The sequence below is a fragment of the Salarias fasciatus genome, chromosome 22 (assembly GCF_902148845.1).
Source record: "Salarias fasciatus chromosome 22, fSalaFa1.1, whole genome shotgun sequence".
In the NCBI taxonomy this organism is placed as follows: Eukaryota; Metazoa; Chordata; class Actinopteri; order Blenniiformes; family Blenniidae; genus Salarias; species Salarias fasciatus.
The window spans coordinates 16,986,014-17,001,610 of NC_043765.1; the positions used below are offsets into that span (position 1 = coordinate 16,986,014).

The window sequence follows — 15,597 nt, forward strand, 5'->3', positions numbered from 1 at the left end:
GCAGATGACTCCGTGTAACAGATTCTATGCTTTCTATTCAAGCGTTCCCACATTGTTTCTGATCGAGAGTAAAAAAAAAAGTTCATCTTTTATTGAAGTTCTTGCTGACTGAGGTGCAAATCATCCAATCATGTTGAATCACCCTTCTGTCTGTGTCACCCATTTTTTTTTTTCTTTCCTCCTCTCAGCGTCGGTCCCCCCCATCAGGTGCTGTCCTTTACTCCCCCTCTCTTATCTTCTAGTATGCAGGTCATCTGTCTCACTATAAAACTCTGAAAGCATAGCGATGTACTTTCGGGGTTGTTTTTTTTTTTTTTCTTTTTTCTATCATTTTCCGCTGCTTTTCACCCACTAGTCTGTACCAGTACTCAGCTGTAATTGCTTATCTAGGGAGAAATAAAAGCCAGGTAAATGGTTTTGTGTGTGCGCGTGTGTGTGTGCATGTGTTGGTGTGTGTGTGTGTGTGTTGTGTGTGTAGGGAAGCTGTATTGTCCTCCTTGGCATGCAAGCTTTGGCGCGCCCCTATATATGCAAGCCTATGTGACAATGCCAATAGTTCTACAGATGGCCCATAAAACCAGCGGCCTGTAATGAAACAACTGAGACCGAAATCATGGTTATGGTAAACCGGGGAGAGCCTGAGATCGGGGAGGAGAGGCAGAGATAGATAGATGGAGGGAGAAAAATGGGAGGAGGAAGAAGTGCGGGTATGAGAGAATAAATAAGAGCGAGCAGGCGGCAATAAAGCATGGAAAGGAGTGTGGCGTAGCCTCTGGCTCCTGAATAACTAGCGTAATGAAACTATGTGATGTTCTCAATAAAGTGCTTTAAGAAAGAAAAGTGAAGGATAGACAAGGAGGGTGATATAGGAACAGAGGAGCAAACGAGGATCTGGCATGCCATTACACTGTTTAGCTGAGGAGGAAGAAACGAGGTGGAGGAGTATACCCAGGAGGGGGCGAGGAGGATAAAAGGCATGCAAATGAAAGATAAATGAAGGAGGTGGAAATGGATGCAGGTAAGAAGCTGAACAAGAGTAGAAATAAAGAAACATAAAGAAGGAAAACAGGACGCCGTCGCAGTAGAATGATTTAAAAAAAGTGAGCAGCTTAGTATTTAAAATGGAAAAGTGGTTGTGTGTGTGTGTGTGTGTGTGTGTGGCCAGCGGCACATTAATGTGAAAGTGTGTGTGTGTGTGTGGGATGTTGGGAGTAAATGTGTGCGTGATACGATCCTGAACAACAAACATCCAGACACTTAGCGGGGGCCACGCTGACTGGCAAAATCGATAGGCCACAGGTCGCAACACTAGGGCCAAACTGACATCCAATCACAATGCAGCGCAGGGAGGCGCCACAGTGATGAATGACTCTGGTTCATTTGCTGTGTGTGTGGTTGTGTGTGAGTGTGTGTGTGTCGTGCGCGCATGTGTGCTCGTGTCCAAGTGTGTCTTGTCAGCGTGCGAGTCTCTGTGTCACTGTGTGTGTGCAGATAAGGAGGATGGCAGCTGGAGGCGGGTCTAGCAGGGTCTTTAGTGAAAACGATTTTCCTGCCTGTTTTTTTTTTTTTTTTTTTTTTTGGGGGGGGGGTCATACTCTGTGTGCAGCAGAAGTAAATATATCCTCAAAGAAAAGCCTTACACAGAGTTTCTATGAGGAATTAGGGCACAGGAGGGGGTGCTTGTGTTGTTTTGTTTGTGTGTCGATGCCAAAAGACTCTCGTTTAGATACAAACCTAATTCAGTTATTAAGTTTTGTCTGTTGTAGTTGCATCTATTTTCAAACGGCCCATTAGGTTTGCTTCAGCAGACCTTGTCACATTTTAGAAGCATACTAATAATAAAACACTGAAGCTTGTTGTGTGACCACTTAAGGAAAAGAGGGGGGAGGAGGCTGTAATTGAGAAGATATGACAGTAAAGTGATTTTTTAATAAATGAATCAGCCGGCCTACATTATTAAAGTCACTAAAAGTCGGTCTGTTTGATGATCTCAAGTAATTCCTGCCCTTGTACCACATTGTTAATGATAATTACACATTGTGCTGTGAATATGAAAACCAATCCCTGACAGCTTTCTTTTCATTTGACCATTTAAATGTTTAGTTTCTTTTTTCTGGTGGCACTTTGAGAATAAGTGCAGTTTTACCTTCACATTGTATTCCTAGAGGCAAACTTGCCCGTCTTCAGCTGCTTTCCATCCTTTTCTCATTTGATTCCTTTCCATTTGTTCCCCTCTCACCTCTCTCCTGGTCCCAGTGTCGTAGCAGTTTCATCGTTCTATCTATCATGTTGAGCATCCCCAATTCCTGGCTGCCCCAGCACCCCCTCACCGGCTCTATTGCCTCCCTCTCCTCCACATCTGTCTGCTTTCCCTTTCCCCCCCCCTCCCTAACACCGTATCGTCTGAACAGCTTCACAGTTGTATCAATCAGTTCAAACAATAAGACCAGAGTTGGTCTCCGTGCTCTCATCTACTTCCTGTTTTATAGCTTGTAATACCCCTCTTCTCCCCCTCTCTCACTCTCTGCTCTGCTTCTCTCATTTCTGTATGTGTGGTAGTTGTATACGCATTACAGTTGGCATATGTCTTTGGCACAGAAACTGTAATGTATCTAGAGGGAAGAATGTAATTAGGACACTTTCTCATTCCCTTCCTTGGTCCCCCCCCCCCCCTCTCAAGCTCAGTGGGTTTTGACAGGGGAGGAGTAATCAAAATGTTTCTTTACTACCATCATGCTTGGACTTAGTTATATAAAGAACCTGTAGGCTTAAGATCCTGGTGAAGTCGGCGCTCGGGGCATCGTTTCACAACAGGCTCTAATGATGTATTTAAAGCACATCACCACAATTCAAGCGCCTTGCTTTTCTGACCATGAAACTGTTCTTGATGGCAGACGCGCTGGGACCTGTGGACTGGGGCTGTAACACCATTTCCACACACAAGAGCAGTGCGAGCAGAACATTAGCAGAGCAGCAGCGGCAGCTCTGATGCTCCATCTGTGCACCCACCAGAGGGCTATAGGTCAATTTGGAAATGCTCAAAGGCCAACGCATAACTACTGAAGTTATATGTGCTCATATCTGTATATTCGAGTGGGGCTCTTATGCGCATATAGCCACCGGTTAAACACCAACGTTTAAATTACAGACTGACTCAGTCAAGTCATACAATGAGAGGACAGAGGATGATGAAAAATACATTTTGAAATGTGGATGGATGGATGGATGGATGGATGAAATTTTGCTCAGAGGCACACTACGTTTCCACGCAGCACTTCCTTAAATTCTTTTTCTCCCACTTGTTTTTCTCCCCCAACAGAACTCCAGAGTTCCTCTTGTGGAAATCCTGGAGTCCCGCCCAAAGCGGTCCTCAGCGGCGGCGGCCGCTTCGCTGTGGGGGACCGTGTGCGCTACAGTTGCGTTCCTGGCTATGTCTTAGACGGCCACGCCACGCTCACCTGCATCACTAACGCAGGGAATGCTGCTGTCTGGGACTTTCCTGCTCCTATATCGAGGTATGTTTTACCTGTATGTGTCTGTGTGACAGGAACTATGAAAAGTTTTCTTCTTGATTCAACACGTGCCTTCAGATAATTGAGTAAATTTGTTTTTCAAAGGATGCAATATCAGTACAGAGTTCTCATAATGTTATTTATCAAAATGAGGCATATATAGAAAAATCTCTTCATACTCTTCATGTGTACTTCCTAAATATGTCTGTGCGAGACATGGACAGACAGACAGACAGTGTGTGTGTTTGTATATGGTCATGTATATCTGTGATAGCAAACAATCTAATTGATTTGTGGTGTTTGTGTCTATATGTGTGTGAGAGAGAGTGTGAAAATGTACCTTCCATGCTCGGCTTTATAATCCAAGGATGAGCGTTGAATTGGGACAAATAAACAAAGTTTACTGGATGGTCCAGCCTGGATTCTGGGAGGTTCATCCGTCGCAGCGTGCCGTGCTACAAGGCCGACACGAGGAAAAACCTTGTAGAATCATATAGGAGGTAGCATAAACAGTATAGGCTATAGTGGGTTTTATATGTGCATGCAAATTAAAAAAAAAACACAAAAAAAACACCTTTATTGGGATAAATGTGATAACAGCAAATATGATCAAATATAACATTTTAAAACACACTGTGATGTCGTTCCGCTCATATAAACACAGATTGACAGCAGAGTGAACGCCATGTTGTATTTTAAACTCCTCTCCATCTCTCTACATACTGAAGTGCTGAACTTCTGTTGCTCCCCACAGTTTAAAAGGAAAAAAAAGTATTTTTTCACTGTTGACCCTGAATTCTGAACCAATGTACCACACCATTTCAACACTATTTCTATTTCATAACTTGCTTTTCAGTCCTTTAACTCGTACCCATGCAGTGTACAGCACTACCTTGAGATGTTAGTTTTCATTTGACACTGACTCCCTTTTCTTTGGCCTTTTCTTGCGTTCATATTTTCCACTAACCATCTTTGATATTTCGTTTGTAAATCAGTGTTGGAATTACAGTTCCTGTCTTCACTGAGATTTTTCCTCATATGTGACTTGAAAAAAATCAAAAATTCAATATTTAGATAATCTATGTTGTAAAACACATCCACTGAACTTAGTTTGAAATGTTTCTGTTGATTAGAGCTTTTAAGTCATTGACTTAACTTGGCAATCCCTCCGAAATAAACTGTACATCCTGATGAGCGACATGGTTCGCCATGCAGAACAACAGCATCCTTTAAAGTGTGTTGCATCAGAGACCTGAACGCCATGGTCTCCAGCGGTGGGTGTATTCGCAGTATTGAACTTGGATGTCTTGCAGGTATCTGCACTCTTTAGCGATGCAAGAACAATATAAGCCAGATGAGATAAACAAGAGAGATACCACCAACCGCTGTAAGGATGGAAGGCAGGTAATTGCTTACAATGACTTAAAGCACTGGAGCTATAGATCTCTGTAGCATCTACCTCAGGGAAACCTTCTCTGAAGTTGTACTCACGGTCACACTTCACATCGAACGCTGAGAGGGACTGACAGCAAATCAGACCCGAAGCATCGCGGATGATGGCTGGAGACAAAACTCATCAACAGCAGGACTAACCCGATCAAGCAAAGAAAACTCATTTCAGGCTAGATAGTCCTTATTGGATTTTGGTTTTACTCATTTGTGGACAAACATTTTAAATACACACGACTCGGTTCCTGGAGGGGACGGATGAAATAGTATTGGCTGAATTACTGACCCATACGTGAAGCTGAATAAGAATGTAAAAGTCAAAAGCTGATAGATAAACTGATAAAACACAATCAGTTCCACCAAACCTGCGGTGTCAAGACTGTAAACCATATTGCTGTTTTATTAAAAAAAAAAAAAAAGATACATTTCAGACATTGAATGGTCTTTGTTACTTGAAGGCCACACGTTATGTAAAATTCACTTTAGAATGGTTTTCTAACAGTAAATATGTCCCACGCCTGTGTGTGAGGCTCCAGAAGTGAAAAACTGTCATCTCCATCACTTGTTTGCACCATTTTTTAGCGAATATGTGCTCATTCGAGTGAGGCAGAGCTTTTTCTTGGACCACGTAAGAAAGGGAAATGACCAGTACCCCACCCCCCAGAGAGATGAGCTCTGCCTACCTGATATACTGAATAGATTCTGTACAATATGAAAAACCATCACAATTATTGTTACAGTTAGCAGGAGCTAGTCTTGGTAGTAACTGCAGCAACACATACCACCAAACTAAGCAACATATTCAGACATGCAATGATTTGAGACCAAGATGGGATTCTGAGCAATACACTTTACATTCAGTGTTTTTGGACAAGTGGCATCTAAAAGAACTGTAAAATATAAGACCTTTAATAAGAGAAAATTAACCCACTCATCATGAAGCAAACATTATATCTGCTCTGCCTCCAATTAATTCCTGCTGGTATTCAAAGGAAATAAATGTCAGCAAGGAACAGCAGATCCGAGAAGCTACAGTTTATCTTGCACACTTTAAGTTGAACAGGTCATCATAGACTTTATCTTTATATCTTGTTTTTATAAAGAAGAACACATAATGTGTTATGTTCCATGATGATATGAACATATGATATGAAACATATAATTTACCTTCACAGATGGTTCATTATATAAAGAACAAGGTGTGTAATTAAAGCGTATCTCCCAAGTTATGATCTCATATCAGTGTTTTATCCTGCTATTTAGTTTAGGTTGTCTCTGAATTAAAATCTTTTTTTTTTTTTTCTTCCATCCAAACCGTTTAAAATTACAACTAATTGTTAGAATATAATCACACGGCCTTGTTACGTTATGTGCTGCAATTATCCTGGCTGGTCAGTGTGCACAGTGTGGCAGTCATTGAAACCTTTGCATATGTGTGTGTGTGTGTGTTTGTGTGTGTGTGTGTGTGTGTAGGCACGAAGCACAGAAACGATTCCAGCTTGCATACTGCATCATTTCCAGTGTTTAGGTTTGCCTTTGTGTTCACGACCAGCCCATGCAAGCCCGTACAAAGCATTCAACGACGTGCCGCATTGTGGCACAGCGTACCTCACTGTGCAGCGAACTGTAATTTGGGTCTGGGGAGGGAGGGGGGGGGGGGGGGGAGAAGGGGGGCGGTAGGGGAGGGGAGAGTAAAGAGGGAAGCAGGGGAAATGGCAACTTGTCATTGCTGGATTAGCAATGTCTCTGTCACTCTGTCAGGAAGGCTAAGAGGAGCTAAGCTACTAATACTTTCACACCAACTCAGAAACCCACACATACACAACTATTCACACCTCTTTGCACTTACGCACATGAAGGGAGAAAACGAAAACACACACACACACACACACACACACACACACACACACACACATGCAGTTGTGTACTAGTTCCTCTGGTGTGTATGTGTGGTGACACCTAGAGGCATTCATACAGCCGTAATAGCTTTCTATCAATTATTCAGTCATGCAATCAAATGACTTGAAATGCAATGCTTTTAGCAATATCATAGAAAATGTGCTCTGTCTCTTTTTCTCTCTCTCTCTCTCTCTCTCCTTTTCTCTAACTCTTTGCATGTCATTAATCTTGTCCCCGTTTTCATTCAGCCACAAACCTATGGAGCCCACTGTGCTCAATATTTATGTTGTAATTAAGAATGAGAATGGGATGAATACAGACCCCGGATCTTTCAAAGTGGCAAAATGCCGCTCTCTTTTCACGTCCATCTTTTGATCTTGATTATAGAAGGAACAAAAAAAAAAAAAGAAGAAATATGGACATTCACATCAAAAACGTTTACATTAACACATCACTTCTTTTGTTTTAAACTGAAGTCATTGTCTAAAATACAACTTGGCTTCAGATACTGAAAAGCAGTCCGTCTGTTCTGATGCGATGAACTTCTCCGTTCAACTTAATGCTGTAAAGTAAGACGTCACGCTGTACAGGTGTCCCTTTCACTGTCGCCTTCATTTAGTTAGTGCAGTGTTAATTGTTAACCACTGAGCAATCACATTGCAAATTAGATATAACAAGCACAGAAAAGTCTGCTCTCACCGAACGCCGTGCAATTCCCATAATGAGGCTTCACAGAGACATCATTTTACGATGCTGTTAGTATGAGGGGAACCGTGTTATAATGTCCCACTGCTAATATTTTTGTTTACAAGAACTGAGTTTGTCTCTTTATACTCAATATGCCCTATTTATTTCAGTCTTTTGGGAAATCCTGAACTACACTAAAAAACTTGTTCCGTTGACAAAAAAAAAAAATGCATGGATGCACTCTCAACACTCTCAAAAGTCCTATTTGACTGCACTGACCCCAGACCTCAGTTTAAAACAGTTTTGAAGCATAACTTTTTTTGTCTACTATGCAGTATAAAGGGTATTTGAACCGTTTTTACTCCGACTTTCAAAACACTTCCTTTGAGATTTTCCAATAATTTTAATTAAATGACAACGTCAAGACAGTAGTGCATTCAATTTCGCACAGATAGCAATCCACCTTTTCATCAATTTACAAAAGTTTAACTGAAAAGATAAGCAATGAAAAAGGATTGCTAACCCTAACCCTAACCCTAACCTAACACTGAATTACTACTTCTATAAAATATAGGACTTGAGTGTTGTTGCATGTGTGTACAGGTGCACACCGGCACTGTCTAGATCTTTAATAATACATTCACTCTGGTCAGTAAAACAAATACCCCTTGAAATGCAACCAGTGTCAATTTCATTAATATCACATAGTAACAAATTAAAGTATAATAGTAGCATAGAGCCGCATAATGGGACATCATGTTGCCACAATGCTGTAGGAAGCCGTGGGTGTGTGCTTCGCTTACTGTGGGAATCTCTGAGTGCATTTGTGCATTTATGTATGAATGTCAGTATTTCACTCCAGCTGACTTGGTGCAGAAATTATTTACAGGCCAGAATATCCTTCAGCATTAAGGCATCCACCTTCACAGATACACGGGGAGTGGAGCTGGCGAGAGAATTCCATCATGATCCACAGATTTAAAAAAGAAAAAAAAAAGAAAAGAAAGAAAAAAAAACTGAATGAATATTCATGGGCTGGGTACGTCTGTGCACAAGTTTGTCGGGTGGGGGCGGTTTGAGTGAAAGAGAGCAAGACAGAGAGCTTCAGTGAAAACTGTGGGTAAATTTCCGTGCAACAGGAAAGACAAGCTGCGGTGAAAATGTGGAAAGGAAAACCGTGGGTTGAAACTACTCCTGTTTCCCATCATATACAGCGAATAACTCTGGCGAGGCGATGGACACAAATTACTTTTTGTAAAATATCTTAATGCCGCTATAAGATGGTCTGAAGAGGAGAGAGGAGAGGAGGAGGAGAAGGAAGAAGATGGCTCACACAAAAGGGAGAAAACGTTGGGGGGGGGGGGATGTAGAGTCGGGGGAAGAGGCGGGAGAGGAAGTATGGGTTATTTGAAATTGAAAAAGTAATAATGTGTTCTGACAAAACTTGAAATTAGACTGGCTGAGAAACGGAAATGAAATGAATGTGTGTGGTGTGTGTGTGTGTGTGTGTGGTGTGTGTGTGTGTGTTTGTGTGTGTGTGTGTGTGTGTGTGTGTGTGCTGTTTGTGTGTAGTCAGCATAACGAGATCGAGGCTGCTGCTGCTGCTCGCGCGCATGTTTTTGTGTGTTCACGGGAGCGTGCAGATTATTGGCGGAGCTCATAGTAGCACCAATTCTGCTGCGGTCTGATCGGCCACTTGTGATGAATAGCGTTACTATTCTTACTCTGCCTAAAATGTAAAAAATAAATAAATAAATACAATAAACACTGGAGTGGCATCTTGAGAACAAATCCGAAGCTAAGTTTAGATTCCATAATGTACGCCTCCGGTTGACGGGCCTCTTTGAAGTAGAAACTCGGCTCACTTTTCTTCAAAGTATTACACTGGTTTAAAAGTTTCAGAATCTGCTCAAAGGACTTTAATTGTTTTCACCTCGTGAACTTCATTTCAACTTCAGACCGAAAAAACCTTATTTTCACCTCTTTAAATACTAAATAGTTTTTAATGTCAGATTTTCTAATGATTTAAAATCTTTCTCCTCCGGCCTGCAGTGTTCATGCTATGAGCAATAACCACATTGAGGAAATGCAGCTATTATCGGCGTACTGAAATATAACAATATATATAGGTTTATCAGTCTGCACAGAGATCCTTCTATTCTTTGATGTAGGAAGTTCAGAATAACTGCTGACTGATGCAGGCAGGCCGAGCGTTTCCCTTTAATGTCCCACCAACCCGTCAGAGGTGAGCACCATGAGCTGCAGTCCCAGCACGAAAAACCTGCACACGGCTCTGCTGTTGAACTTCTTTCCCGTAGACAAAGACATTACAGTTTTTCCTCAGTGAAGTTTTCCCTCTGCAGGACAGATTTCAACAACTATTGTGGATTTTGGAACTAAAAACCAATTCTGGCCACCCAAAAACATGCTGGTTAGGCATCCAAATATTTTGTTTTGGGTTCCTGGCCTCCAAATAACAGTTTTTACCTGAAAATCCCCGAGTTGAACCATGAATCATGCACTCTTCATGGGCAGGACTCGATATCAGCGCTTGTCCGATTGTCCCAGACAAGTAAAATACCTTTTCAGACAGGAAAATATGCCTATCAGCTCATCGTGCTGCAGAAGCTACTGATGCTATTTGGTTTGATGAGGCCATGTCCTCTTCTGTTTGTTTATAGAGCGCACAAGATGAACGTGCACGCTCCATCTTCTTCTTTTAGAAACGCAGTCTTCCTCGAACTCTCAAAACTTGTGATTGAATCTGGGTGGGTGGAGATGATTTAGACTGGGTTGGTGGTGAATATGAATGTGATGAAATACACACATCTACATCTGTCACACACAGACAAATCATTTTCCATTTAACACATAAATCACACAGTAGAATTTATGCTTTTTTGGCTACGAAAGGTTGATTTTGGCCCAAAGCAAAACCATTGGGCCACTAGAACCTTGTTGGAGGAGCTTTATCCAGACCTGCATAAAGATGAAGGCAAACTTGATATCACACACACACACACACAAGCACACACGTGGAAGCTTATTTATGAAGGGGATGCACAGAGGATGACACATATATCATGCATTACTACCTTAAAAGTGTGAAGCCCAGTGCTTACCCTATGTAATGCGATTTACAACATCTGAAAACATTTGAGTTGTTTATGAATGCCTCTGCGTGGAATGTCTCAAAGTGATCTGCAAGTTAACTAAGCTTTTTAACAGATATGCTGCAGATCTCCTCAGCGGGCTCGACATGACTTTTAACACAAAAAAAACTGTCTTTTAATATAATTTTTGTGTCATACATTCACACGCACATTATTTCTGAATTTCTTCTGAGGCTCCGGTTCTGACTAAGTGAACAATCGCTTCCCAAATTGCATTTTTTTCTTTTCAATATTTTGACAACTTCCTCCTCCAACACAGCAAGCTCCATGTCATCACACTTAGAGGTAGCACTGTTTCTAGCAGATTGTTCTCCTGCGAAGCTTTTATTTTAATACACTATCTGTGCATCACATCTTCTATGTTATTCTCTTTGGATCTCCTGAAAAACACAAACTGAAAGGTGTTCCATAAAATGTTTCAGCCTGTAGACAAGACCTTTAGTCTGGCCTTTATTGTTTTGCGGTGGAGCATATTTCATAGTTTGACTGAATTCCTTTACATTGTTGATAAATTCAGTCCTGAAATGCATGATTTTGTAAAAAAAAGAAAAAAAAATGTGTCACGACTTTCTTTCAGACATTAAAATGCAAAAAAACTTGCTTGAAAAAGGCTCTGAAAGAATTTTTCTTAGTTTGCCACCACCCCGCAGGCTTTCTTCCACCCTTCATTTTCCAAACTATTGTCCCGACGCCTTGCCGGCAGCGGGCCAGACGGGAGGCCCTCTTGAATCTGTGGATGTATGAAAGCACACTTCCCTCCTGGGTGGAAATACCAGCAAACAGCAGGTCCAACTTTAAACCGCTATGCATTATTGAGATAACATACGCAAAAGCAGCATGTGGCACCGCTCATAGTAAGATATCATGGCTTTGAATTAGTGCGGGGTTTTTATGTGGCGATTGGACGCTCTCCCTGTGCCTTGGTGGATTTCCTGCAGGTGCTCCGGTTTCATCTCACATTTCAAAGACGTGTGACATTGGTGTCTAATTGGTGACTCTAATTTGGCTGTAGGTGTGAGTGTGTGTGGCTAATTGTCTGTATCGCTTCGCCTCTTTCAGGCAAGCCATTCTTTTATGGCCATCGCGCCTTTATTCTGCCTCATTGTCTGTGCGAATGGCACGGAGGCAAGAATCAAATGTTTGTTTCAAGTCTTCTGTGCCAGCATTGGCGGCCGCAACAGAGGCACAACGGAGGCAGCCACCTGTGACTCCACCTCCGAATAAATCGGGCATATAATATAGATCGATAAAGTAGTTAATTAACTTTCAATCAAACATTTTGATAAAATGCATCTGGCCGGTCTGAAATACTCTGTTTTGCTTTGAGATAAGCCAACAGGAATAGAGCCGAAGAGAAACATTTTGAAGTAGGAGAATTAAAAATAGTTTATTGACCAACTGTTGTTGTTTGATCAGATGGGTCTTGTGGGTGCGTTGAGGGTGCCAGTGGAGCCCGGCGAGACTCAAAGGCTTTGAGTTCGGAGCCAGAGTCCGAGGCTGAGACAGGTGAGGGGAAATGGAGCAGAACAGGCAGGAGGGCTGGCAGAGGAGACGCTCGCCCGAAGGGGGGAGCAGAGTACTGAGGTGCACTGAGCTGATCCAGCGCCTCCAGGACGGAGGCACGAGATGGGAGAGGGAATACGGCCGGCAGGGGGAAAAGGAATTAGCAGAAGCTTCAGGAATAAGAGCGTGGTCTTAAAAGACGGCTGGAGCGCGACGGACTGAGACGCTGACAATCTGGCCGCACGGCGAGTTTGAAGTATTTGAAGCAGGAATGATTGCAGATGATTCGCCGCCTCTGCCCAACACTGCATACCAGAATCTACTCCTGCAATCAGAGAGCAGAGAGAGAGAAATGGAAAAATAAAATGCCCCCATTTTTTTTTTTAACATTTTCAGCAACAATTCTGACAAACTAAGATACGCAATGATTCAGTTACTCATAAATTTGATGTTTCCACCCCTCCATGTGGAGTTTGCGTGTTCTCTTTATGCCTGTTTGAATAGTAGGCTAATAGGCCGTTTTCCTTCTCCCATGGGCGTTTGTGTGTAAGGGTGATTGTTTGTCTGTGTGTGTGTCATTCCTGCGGTGACCTTGTGTCCTGTTCAGGACGTACCCTGCCTTACGAGTCCACTGGGATATGTTCCAGCCCGCCATGACCCGACTCTGCATAGAGCAAGACTGCAAAAACCCTAAATCACTTCAGCCATCTATATCCATGAATAAAGCATGGGGCAAAATTCGCTCCACCGTAAAAGAGCCTCATACTGTAAGTGAGTTACTTGAGGAGTTATGCTTTCCTACTGGGACCCTTTGAAAACACGTATAAGTATTACTTTTGTGAAGCTGCAAACTTTCTCAACGCCATTGTCTGAAACGTTCCTGTCAGAGAAATAAAGAGCATGTTTAATTCACAAAAGCTCCTTTGAGAGCTATAGTGCTGGTGTCACTCAATGTCTGGGCTGTTTGCAGCTCAAATGATTATAGTTTTTTTTAGTATTTTAACCGTGAAATTAAGCCATGTATAATCTGACACATCCAGACACATGGAGGACAATCACAGCACAGCGAGAGAAAAACTCAAAAACCAGGTTTAATTGCAATGGTGCATATGAATGGAAGTGTATGGCAAAGGATGAACGAAACAACGGAAGAAAGAATCAGATGGCGGGTAAGTTTCTAACAGTAGTTGTCATGACTACAGTTTCTGCGCTAATGAAGGGGGTGAAATCGGCGGCTCTTGCTCTAATGAATACAGCATGATGCCAAAGCTGCATAGTGCAGCATGTGCCTATAACCACATAGGTCTAAATAGCACTTACACTAACAATGACTATAATTAAACTATAAAGTTTAATTATAAAGTCTTTTTTAATTCACTTACTTATTACTTGGTCCAAAATCATGACACCACAAGTCAGTCAGTTTACGGTACATTCAGGTTCATTTGTATTCTGGAGTCTAAACGGTTTTCTGTTCAAACTACTCAAAAAAGAAAGTTCTGCTTGTCTCTGAAGAATAGAGTGCTGCTTCTGTGCCATCGAGGTGAAGTGGCTTTAGTGCAAATGTTCATCTGTAAAATGGGCAAAATGTCCCAGAAATATCTAAGTAATGTCTTCACCATGTTCCACTCTCGCTGTATCTTTCTCTCCTCTCTGGATCTTTCTGTACATCTTTCTTTTCCTGCCACAAATGATAATCGTGGATCCATGAAGAAATCAGCTTTTTATTTTATTCCATATTTTTAATTCATCCTCACTAAAAATAAGATACTTGTATGTTTCATCCCTTCGGTGCTTTCAGTGCTTGTTTTCCCTCCACAAAAGTGTATCAAATGTCACCACTCATCCTTTCAAACTCATCCTTTGGTACTACTTTGCTGATTGGAGTCATACATTCTTTATTTGAACAAATCCTGCTTTTGCGATGAGATGGCTCCTCTGTCTTTTGAAGAAACCCTAATGTACTAATCTTGTGATTGTGTGGTCACTTCTAGTCATCATGGCTGCTCTTCAAATCCAAATGTTTCCATTTCTGCGGCAGATTTTATCTACAGGACGGTTCATTCCAGTCTGGCCCTGATCTGCTGTTGATAACTCCAGCTTGACTTCAAATAGTTGTGCAGCCACAGCAGAGAGGGTGTAGCAGCAGGAAAAAACGTTTGACCAGGGGATTTTTTTTTTCTTTAAAGAATCCATATTTGGAAAGAAAACAAAGTGAGATTAAACAGACAAATTATTTGAATGAAGCATATTTTGAGAGTTGCATTTGTTGTCAGTTTACAGTTCAGATTTTGCAAATAGATATAAAGACTGATCATCAAATGAAAAACATCTACCTGGCACCGTAAGACTTCAACTCTTTAGTATGAATTCCAACTGCCAAACTCTCTTAGGAATGTGAAAAGAAAATGAAAAAAAAAAACATCACAGAATGTATAATTCAACTGAAGTGAATACTGAAGCTGGTGCAGCTTCAGTGGACTGGGGGGACTGAGGGCGAGGCTGTACATTGCAGGTGTGATGAAGACTTGAAGCACAGCCATTTATGAGCCATAGACAGTGGCTGCAAGGTGACTCACCTCCACAAGCTTCTGATCTGCTATATTACATCCTGGTGCCAGGTGCGCTCCCGTAAATCTGACTTTTCTTCCCCCTAAAGGACATACTTTGCGAATAGTCAAGTTAATTTGCTTAAATTAATTGCTAATGTGCACTCGCGGCCACTTCATTAGATACAACCACTGCAATCAATGTGATTTAATACAAAGACTTGCTCAATAATTCTGCTTTTAGAAAGGTAATAAGGGCATCATTTTTGCTATGAAATGTAGCCATTTATCTAACGTGACAGCAAATAATTCTTGCACATTTGTGATTTATTAGTTATTTTGGGGGAGTGATAGCCCAGGGGATAAAGAAGTGAGCTGGTGAAAACCACTGCTGTGGTCCCTGCAAGGTCCTGGATGACCCGACTGCTACCCACGTGTTGTTCTGAGTGTTTTTGCTCCTCATGTGTAAAGTTAACTATGAATACGACCGCTCAAATTCAGAGGGATAATGTACAGATTAGGTCACAGCAATATCTCACAGCTGATAACTTTATCCACGCAGTGAGTCCTCAAACTACGCAGTTCTAAGACCTCTAGATATATTACTCGCATGAACAGTGAGCTGAATCTAAAAACTGAAAGAGATTACCGGCTTGACAGGGATGTCAGATATGAGGACAGTGGTCTTTATTTCAACACCTGAAAGACGTTTCAAAAAGCTGTTGAACCAAGGGTGCGTCTGAGGCCAGCTCTGAGGTTATATCAGTATATGATCATGTGGCGCGAGCAGTGTTTTGCTGTGGACCTGACTTTGCAGCTTTTTTT

General features: G+C 41.8%; 1 protein-coding gene across 1 annotated transcript in view; it reads left to right on the forward strand.

The window, feature by feature from the left end:
* The window catches only part of LOC115409809 (CUB and sushi domain-containing protein 3-like), a 160,823-nt gene that overhangs the window by 139,059 nt on the left and 6,167 nt on the right, over positions 1–15,597 (forward strand). Inside the window, exon 4 of the mRNA XM_030121087.1 lies at positions 3,320–3,515. Within this exon, the coding sequence (XP_029976947.1) occupies positions 3,320–3,515 (196 nt within the window). The remainder of the gene's footprint in view (positions 1–3,319; positions 3,516–15,597) is intronic.